Genomic DNA, 8,489 nt, shown 5'->3' on the forward strand with positions numbered 1-8,489 from the left:
GGTGGGAGTGAAGGAGAGGAGAAGTTTGGCTCAGCTCTGGGCTAGGCTATGAGGTTCCATGGAATCATAAAACCCCAGACTGGTTTGGGTGGGAAGGGACCTTAAAAGCCATACAGGCCAACCCCCTGCTGTCCCCAGGGACATCCCCAACCTGAGCAGGTTGCTCACAGCCACAATCAACCTGAGCTGCAGTGGTGCCAGGGCTGGAGCAGCTCCCACCTCTCTGGGCAGCCTGGGCCAGGTTTTCCCCACCCTCAGTGCCAAGCATTTCTCCCTTCTGAATCTCCCTGTTTGAGCTCAAACCATCCCCCCATGTCCTGTCACAACAGGCCTTGCTCAAAAGTCTGTGCCCAGCTTTCTGCTGGGTCCCTCTGAGCACTGCAAGGCCACCAGGAGGTCTCCCTTGGAGCCTTCTGCAGTCAGCAGCCAGGACAGGAGATGTCCCTGGAGGACCAAGGACAAGTGCCACCTGTAAAGGTTCTACATTCTACTCAAGTCTCTTAACAGAAGCTGAGAGAGGAGGGGGCTTGGCAGCACCCAAACCTTTCCTGTACACAAGAAAAAGTCCAATCCCTGGCCCCTGGAATGGTTTGGGGTTGAAAAGGACCTTAAAGATCATCCAGCTCCAACCCCCTGCCATGGCCAGGGACGCCTCCATGTTGCTCAAAGGCCTCATCCAACCTGGCCTTGGGAGAAAATCTCCATTGTAATTAGGATTAATCATCTCAGAGCCTTCACCAAGTGGTGACAAATTCAGCCTAAAGTTGGGGGGAGTGTAGGAGACCAAAGTTCAAAGCTCTGCAGCCCCCACTTGTGGCTCATGAACTGTCCTCTTCCTACGATGCAGGCTCAGGGACTGCTCCTGCTCAGGCCCCCTCAGGCTTTCTGCCACAGACGAACATCTGATCCCCTCACCTGGCCCTGGCAGCCTCCTGCTGTGCTCCCCAGCCTCTGCCTTAGCAGCAGCAGCTGTATTCCCAGCGAGACTGGGAGGACCCTGCCCCTCCCTGCAGAGCTTCAGGGATTCCTGCCGTGTTTCAGATGCCTGCCCTGGCTCTGCCTGAATGCCACAGGGTGCACAACTCCTCTGCTGCGCTCCAGCCACGCTCTGCATTCCCAGCTCCTCCCACTCCTGTTCCCAGCAGGACAATGAAGCAGCTCTGAGGCCAAACTCCCTGAGCACTCTGATAAAAACCCCAACATGGAGCAGACAGACAGAGCTGGGAATTCCCCACTGCTCTGATTTTAATGATCCCACTTCCACCCTGGGCACGGGCACCTCTGGCTCTGCCACCCAGGCTGCAGCAAGGAGCAGGGAAAGGTTTGTGGGGCAAAGGGGCTGCGGTGTGGTGGCTGAGGAGCAGCCCAGCACTTGCCAAGGAGCTCAGCCAGCGTGGGCTCTGGGCACACCAATGAGCTGCAGCCCTGCAGCTGTGGCTGTTGCAGTGTGAGCTCCACAGGTGACAGCACAACTGAGGCTGTGCCAAGGGCAGAGCCACCTCAGCCCTCCAGGATGCGATTGATGAGCTTCATATCCTCAGCAGTCATTGGGTTCAGGTTGAATCCTTTCAGCTCAGGTTTGCCTGAGAGGAAAGGGAAAAATTGGGATTTGGCTCCAGAATCATAGAACAGAATCAGGCAGGGTTGGAAGGGAGCACAAGCATCAGCCAGACCCAAACCCCCTGCCATGGCCAGGGACACCTCACACTAGAGCAGGCTGTCCAGAGCCTCATCCAGCCTGGCCTTAAACACCTCCAAGGATGAGGCTTCCACCACCTGCCTGGGCAGCCCCTTCCAGGCTGTCACCACCCTCCTGCTGAACAACTTCTTCCTAACATCCACTCTGAATCTCCCCATTTCCAGCTTTGTTCCATCCCCCCCAGTCCTATCCCTACCTGACAGCCTATAAAGTCCCTCCCCAGCTTTCTTGTAGCTCTCTTCAGACTCTGCAAGGCCACAACGAGGTCACCTCAGAGCCTTCTCTTCTCCAAACTGAACAGCCTCAACCCCCTCAGCCTCTCCCCACAGCAGAGCATCTCCAGCCCTCTGCTCCTCCTCATGGCCCTTCTCTGGCCACCTTCCAGCACCTCCACATGGAATCACAGAATGGTTTAGGTTGGAAGAGACCTCAAAGCTCAGCCAGTTCCTGTGCCACAGGCAGGGACACCTCCCACTAGGTGGCTCAAGGCCTCATCCAACCTGGTCCTGAACACCTCCAGGGAGGTTGTGGAGCACAGAATCACCCAATGTGATCTTTGATCACATTGGGTGATTCTGTGCTCCACAACCTCCCTGGGCAACCTGTGCCAGTGTCTCACCACCCTCAACCTGTGCCAGTGTCTCACTCCCCCCCCCTCAACATGCCGAGGATGAGCTACATGCTGGAGAGTGGCAGCTCCACATCAGGAGCTTACAACCCTGCTGGAGCAGGGAAGGAACTGCAGGGCCGGTGGGGAAGCAGCTGCAGGAACACAGCAGGGAGCTTTTTGGACCCTCCCAACGCAGGAGGTCTGCTCTTAGCGGTGGAAGAGTTTCCAGGGCTGGAAGATTTACCTTGAGCTTCAAAGAGGCGATTGACTTTGACACGCAGCTCCCTCCGGAGGTTGTTTATCTCCTCATCCAGGCTTTCCTGGTCTGACACAAGAGGGGTGGAAGTGAGGAGGATTTGGGGGGCTCTGAGGTGCAAAGAGAACCTCCTGTGGGATGCTCCAAGCAGAAACCTAAGTCTGAGGGGTCCCAGAGGGCTTCTCCCTCACTGCCTTGGGGTTCCACTGTGTCCTGAGCTCGAGGTTGCTTCATGAGCTCGAAGTTGCTTCATGACCTCGAGGTTGCTTCATGACCTCATGTGCACTGCTCAGGCCAGCTGAGAACCTGCCCGGGGCTGCTACTGAGAGGTTTGGGGGGCACTGCATGGAATCATTTTGGTTGGAAAAGACCTCCAAGGTCATCAAGTCCAACCATTAACCCAGGGCACCACCAAGCCATGGCTCTCAGCACCACAGCTCCCAGGGCTCTGAAAGCTCTGCAGGGATGGGGACTGCAGCACTGCCCTGGGCAGCCTGGGCCAGGCTTTGACGCGGAATTCTTCCTCACGGCCAACCGAAACCTCCCCTGGGGCAACTGAAGGCCATTCCCTCTCGTCCTGTCACTTGTTCCAGCCCCCAGCCGGCTTCAGGCTGCTTTGCTGCCTCTGCTGCCGGAGCAGAGCTGCCCCCAGCCGCCCTCACCCTTCCGCAGCATCTCCTTGGTCTGCGCTGTGGGCAGCTCCACGAACATGTCCCCGAAGCAGACCATGGCCTTGCCTGGGGGCAGAGAGGGGAAAGGCTCCGTCAGCAGCGCTGCCTCCGCCCGGGCCCGCCGCCGCCCCGCCGCTCACCGTCCGGCTCCGCGTCCCTGTGCAGCGCCCGCAGGGCCTCACGGTTTCGGTTCCGCTTCGCGTCCAGATCCACGATCTGCAGCGGCAGAGAAGCAGCTGCGGCCGGGGGCTCGGGGGGCTCCCGGCGGCAGCGGGAGGAGGGCGGGGAGGCTCGGCGGGGCCCCGGCGGCAGCGGGAGGAGGGCGGGGAGGCTCGGCGGGGCCCCGGCGGCAGCGGGAGGAGGGCGGGGAGGCTCGGCGGGGCCCCGGCGGCAGCGGGAGGAGGCTCGGCGGGGCCCCGGGGGCAGGCCGTACCTGCTGCCGCGCCGCCAGCACGTCCTCGGCCAGCTCCTCCACCTCGGCCAGGTAGCGCAGCACGAAGGCAGGGTCCCGAGCCATGGCGCCGCCCGCACCGGGCCGAGTCCCCGCCGCCGCCGCCGGCCCCGTCCCGGGCGCGTCCGGGCTGCCGCCGCCGCCGCGCATGAAGGTTCCGCGGCGGGACGGGTCCGGGGGCAGGGCGCCCTCTGGCGGCCGCCCTGGGCGCTGCCCGCGGGGCCGGCGACAGCACCGGGACCAGACCCCGGGACTGGCCTCGTGCCCCCGACACCAGCTCTGTGTCCCCAGGGCTGGCTCCGCACTCCCGCGCCTGGCTCCTGTCCCCAGGGTTGGCTCCGTACCCCCGGGACGCGCCGCCCGGCGGAGGTTTCCCGGCTGCTCTCCCCGCGCGGCGGGAGCTCACGGGCCCCAGCCCGCACCCCGGCACAGCCCCCCGCAGCCCGGGGAACACCGAGCAGGGCCAGCACGGACGGGCAGACCCCTGGCACGCCAGGCGAGGGGTCACAGAGCCCAGCCGGGCCTGGCAGGCAGCAGAGGCCGTGGGGGCTGTGTCCCTGCCCCGGCCGGAGCCAGGCGGAGCGGCACAAGGGCGGTGACGCCGCCGCTGCTCCAGGCTGTGTTGTGCCGTTCCGGGAGGCGACAGCCCCGACACAGCGAGAAGAGAGGCACCAGCGGCCCCGAGCTGTTGGCTTGTTCCCCTCACCGGACAAACCGCCTGGCTTGGGCTCTTCTTCTGGGGGAGAAGAGCCCCGAAGGTGCCTGCAGGTGCCCAGTGCTGCCCTTGGGGGTGCTGGGGGGCACACAGGGACCCCGGGGATGGAGGGAGCAAGGCAGAGGCTGGGCAGCGATCGTCACACTTGTGCGGAGAGCTAATCCCTTCAGGGGGATGCCAGCTCGGAGGATTAGAGGCCCTAATCCCATCAGGTCGTTTGTGGCAGTTGACTGGGGAGAGCTCCGGCAGCGTGGGCTGAGCTCAGGCACTTCCAGGGGAGCGCTGGGGAGCAGCATCCTGGCCGGGCTGTGAGTGACTCACAAGGCTTGGAATCCTTCCTGACATCCACCAAAAGAGGCAGCAGGACTGGGGCTGGGCGCCAGCGCTGGGAAATGCTCCTTTTTCAGTGGGGGGGGGGGGGAAAGGGGGCTGGCTGGAGAGCTCCAGAACGGAGCAGGGACCAGTTGCTTCCCAGCCACCATCTCAGGGTTGGGGCCAGGAGTGTCCCGGGGGGACAGGGGCGCTGGAGTTGGCTGCAAAGTGGGATGCAGGAGATGGGATCTGCTTTGAGGTGGGTCTGCTTTGCTCCTGCAGCCTCCCACTGCAGCATTCGCCACGGAGTGATTGGCTTCAGCTGTCTGCCAGGCGTGAAGGCATCATCTGAGCCTTGTTGCTTCGCTGGGATCGGAAGGGAAGAGCACCTGGTTCCCGTGGTGCGTGCTGAGAGCAGCTCCAGCGGCAGCCCTGCCCATCTGTCCTGCTGCGGGCACAGGGGCACGGCCCCGAGGGAGCAGGTTTTGGCTGCAGAGCTGGAAGCTGGGCGTGGTGCTTGGGAAGCGTGGCCTGGCTGGGGGGCAGCTGAGCCCTCCAGTGGGCTGGAAGCCTGCTCCCACCGCCTCCTCCAGAAGGTCCTGCACTGCCCAGGGAGGAGCTTTCAGAGTCTCTGAGGGATAGATGGGGACGGGAATGGGGTGGAGATGTGGGTGGGAACAGGGTGGGGGTGGGGATGGGAACAGAGTGGTGATGGAGATGGGAAGAGGGTGTGCATGGGGATAGGGTGGAGATGGGGACAGGGGTGGGCTGGCTGTGTCCTGGCAGCAGCAGGGGCAGCAGGACAGCGTTTGCAGGGCAGCACAGGGTGGCCAGAGCTGTGCTCCGCAGGCCTCCCCAGCCTAGCTCGGAGCCAGACACAAACCATCAGAGGTTTCTCCTCCTGGAGCCAGGGGCAGCCTTTTCTCTCCGAGGCTGGCCTCAGCCCAGGCACCAGAGGCCCATGTGGGCCAGCTGCTTGCTTTTGTGCCCTGCTGGGAACTGGGCAGTCAGAGGGACTGGGCACCCCTCCCCCCACCCTGCTGCCGAGGGCTGCTTTGCTTTGTTGTGTGTTTTGTGGTGGAAGGAGCAGGGTTTGGTTTCAGCCTCCTCCTTTTGCTTCCTTGCAACACTTTTCTGTATGCAGCCAGAGCCCTTCCTGCCTGCTGCCAGCTGCACAGGGAGGCTTCAGGGGTGGGGGTTGGTTCTCTCTCATTTTCCCCTCTGGCTGCTGGGGACTGTTGTTAAGATAAACCAGACTTCCCCCTTGTTCTCAGGCTGTGGATGTCAGGCCCTGCGTTTAGAGAGGGTGATTCAGGGGCTGTGAGGGAAGGTGGATCTGTCTCTGCTTGGCCTCCAGGTCCCTTCTCCCCAGTGCTGTGCCCACCACTGTGGCAGCACCGACTCTGTTCCTTTGCCTAGCCAGGGCAGAGCATTCCCAGGGATAAGACCAGAGAGGGCTGGGGCTGGCTGGACACTGGTGGAGGTTTTGGCCAGTGGAGATCTTTCTCTGAAGGGGGTCTGGCCCTGGCAGCAGTGGATAAAAGGCTCTTTCCTTCAGGCTCTGGGATGCTGGGAGCAGCCCCTCCCCCAGGCAGGCATTTGTCGAGGGGATCTGTCAGGAGCATCTCGAGGTGAGGTTTCGGTCGCTTTTCTCATGCTAATCCATGCAGCATCGGGAGAGCCTCCTTGGGGGCCTGATTCTGCTCCCTTTTGCTGGCTAACGACACCCCCCACCCCCCAGGTTTGCACTCCAGGAACCCAAACTCACCCCTAATGTGGGCAGATCCCCCTCGTTGCCCTGTGAGGTGGGATCAGCTGGGAAGTTGGCTGTGTTTCCTGGGATAAACCTCCCTCGCCTGCTGCCTGCTCACTGCCCTGGGGATGAGCAGGGTGGGTAAAATCCAGAGGTGCTGAGCTGCCTTCATCAGGCAGCTGCCTGCTTGTGATCATCCCTGAAGTCATACTGCAAGGGAGCAAAGAGCCTTCTCCTCCAGGCAAGCCAGGGGTGGCTGCTCCTCAGGTGAGTGTGTTCCATGGGGTGCCAGCTGCTGGCACTGCCAGGGCAGCCTGGGCTCAGGCACGCTCCATCCAAACATGGGACATGCTCCCATGAACAAAGTGGTCGTGCCCCTGTGCTGGGCACTGCTGAGGCCACCCCTGGAATCCTGGGGGCAGCTTTGGGCTCCTCTCTCCAAGAAGGAGCAGAGAAGGGCAACAGATCTGGGGAAGGGTCTGGAGAACAGGGCTGGGGAGGAGCAGCTGAGGGAGCTGGGGGGGTGCAGCCTGCAGCAGAGGGGGCTCAGGGCAGAGCTCATTGCTGTCTGCAGCTCCTGAGAGGAGGCTGCAGCCTAGTGGGGGTTGGGCTCTTCTCTCTAGTATCAGATATGAGGGCAAGAGGAAATGGCCTGGAACTGTGCCAGGGGAGGGTTAGGATGGATAGTAAGAAAAATTTCTTTCCTGAAAGTGGTCAGGGATTGGCAGAGGCTGCCCAGGGAGGTGGAGGAGTGCCCATGCCTGGAGCTGTGCAAGAAACCTGTGGCCATGGCACCTGGGGACAAAATTTAGTGGCCACAGTGCCCTTGGGGTGATGGTTGGGACTGGGTGACCTTAGAGGCCTTTTCCAGCCCAAACGACTCTGCGGTTCTATTCCGTGAAACAAGGGACGAGCCCCACCCAAACACGGGACGAGCCCCACCCAAACACGGGACGAGCCCCACCCAAACACGGGCAACAAACAGAGGTGAGCTTGTGGGGCACAGCTGAGGAGCAGGGCAGAACCTGGGCACAGGAGCACCCAAACATCGATGCCTCAGGTCCACCTGCAGACTTCCCTTGGCACTTCACCCGAGGCTGTGCAGCTGCTCGGGTCCATATGGGCACCTTGGCAGCGACTCTGTGGCTCCTCAGGGACTCCCCCAAGGCTGAGGCTCTTCCTCCCAAGCTGGGCTCGGGTCCAGCCCGGCAGGTCCTTGCTAGGACTTCCTCGGGCAGGTGGCCCTTGGGAAGCTGAGCTCAGGGAGGGTGGCACCGCCCGGGCCCTATGGGGCTGGGGGAGCTCCGCTCCTTGGCGAGCCGTGCCGGGGGCGGTCGGGCTCTGCCCCGGGGGTGTCTGCCGGCACCCGGGCGGGCCGCAGGGAAGCACCGGCTGGCAGCGGGCGGGGACCGGGCGGGGAAGGCGCCGGCTGACCCTCTCGCCGGAGCGAGGCGGCCACCGGCATCCTGCGCTTCCCGGGACCCCGCGGCGGCGGCTGGCGGGGGGGCCGCTCCTGCTGGAGGGGGAGCGGCGCCGGGCGGGGCGAGGGCTACCGGGACCGGCCGAGGTGCGGCTGTGTTGGGGGGGGTGCCGGGCCAGAGAGCGGCGGGGGAGGGTTGGAGGCTCCCGGTACCGGGCGGAGGGGCGGGTCTCGGTGGGTGCGGGGCCGGAGAACGGCAAGGGCGGGCCGGGAGCTCCCGGTGCCGGCCGGGAGTGTGTGTGCGGATTCGGCGGGGATGGGCTAAGGGCTCCCGGGGCCAGCTGGGGGCTAGGGGAAGGGGCAGGTTTAGGTGGGTGCCGAGGGAGGGGAGCGGCAGGGGCGGGCCGGGAGCTGCCGTAGCCGGCTCAGAGGGTGGGGGTCTCGTCCGGCGGCGACCGGCGGGCGGCGGGGCGAGGCCGGCAGGGGCGGGCGCTGCCGGGGCGGTCTCGTCGGCTCCGTCCTCCCTCCGGAAGTCTCTCCCGCTCCCTCCTTTCTCCTCCTCTCCCCCGACAACATGGCCGCGAAGTCGGACGGCGGCGGCG

General features: G+C 63.7%; 1 protein-coding gene and 1 long non-coding RNA gene across 2 annotated transcripts; one reads left to right on the forward strand and one right to left on the reverse strand.

The window, feature by feature from the left end:
• Positions 1-1,227: 1,227 nt before the first annotated feature.
• On the reverse strand, positions 1,228-3,852 carry PDRG1 (p53 and DNA damage regulated 1). Its single transcript, XM_064167733.1, has 5 exons — positions 3,670-3,852; positions 3,377-3,452; positions 3,228-3,302; positions 2,554-2,634; positions 1,228-1,583 (listed from the first exon to the last, which is right to left on the reverse strand). Exons 1-5 carry the CDS (start codon positions 3,835-3,837, stop codon positions 1,501-1,503), a joined length of 483 nt encoding a protein of 160 aa, XP_064023803.1. The 5' UTR covers positions 3,838-3,852; the 3' UTR covers positions 1,228-1,500.
• A 1,153-nt stretch (positions 3,853-5,005) lies between these two features.
• Positions 5,006-6,626, forward strand: LOC135188346 (uncharacterized). Its single transcript, XR_010307667.1, has 3 exons — positions 5,006-5,115; positions 6,273-6,345; positions 6,456-6,626. It is a non-coding gene; the product is annotated as an uncharacterized LOC135188346 (long non-coding RNA).
• The last annotated feature ends 1,863 nt before the right edge of the window (positions 6,627-8,489 follow it).

This window comes from Pogoniulus pusillus, chromosome 29, assembly GCF_015220805.1.
Source record: "Pogoniulus pusillus isolate bPogPus1 chromosome 29, bPogPus1.pri, whole genome shotgun sequence".
NCBI lineage: Eukaryota > Metazoa > Chordata > Aves > Piciformes > Lybiidae > Pogoniulus > Pogoniulus pusillus.

Excerpts from the sequence above, each read along its gene's own strand:
- PDRG1 (XM_064167733.1), bottom strand. The coding sequence starts at position 3,837 with ATGCGCGGCGGCGGCGGCAGCCCGGACGCGCCCGGGACGGGGCCGGCG. Across the intron at positions 3,453-3,669 it reads TGCTGGCGGCGCGGCAGCAG|ATCGTGGATCTGGACGCGAA; the intron begins GTACGGCCTGCC and ends CTGCCGCTGCAG. Across the intron at positions 1,584-2,553 it reads TCGCCTCTTTGAAGCTCAAG|GCAAACCTGAGCTGAAAGGA; the intron begins GTAAATCTTCCA and ends CTTTCCTCTCAG.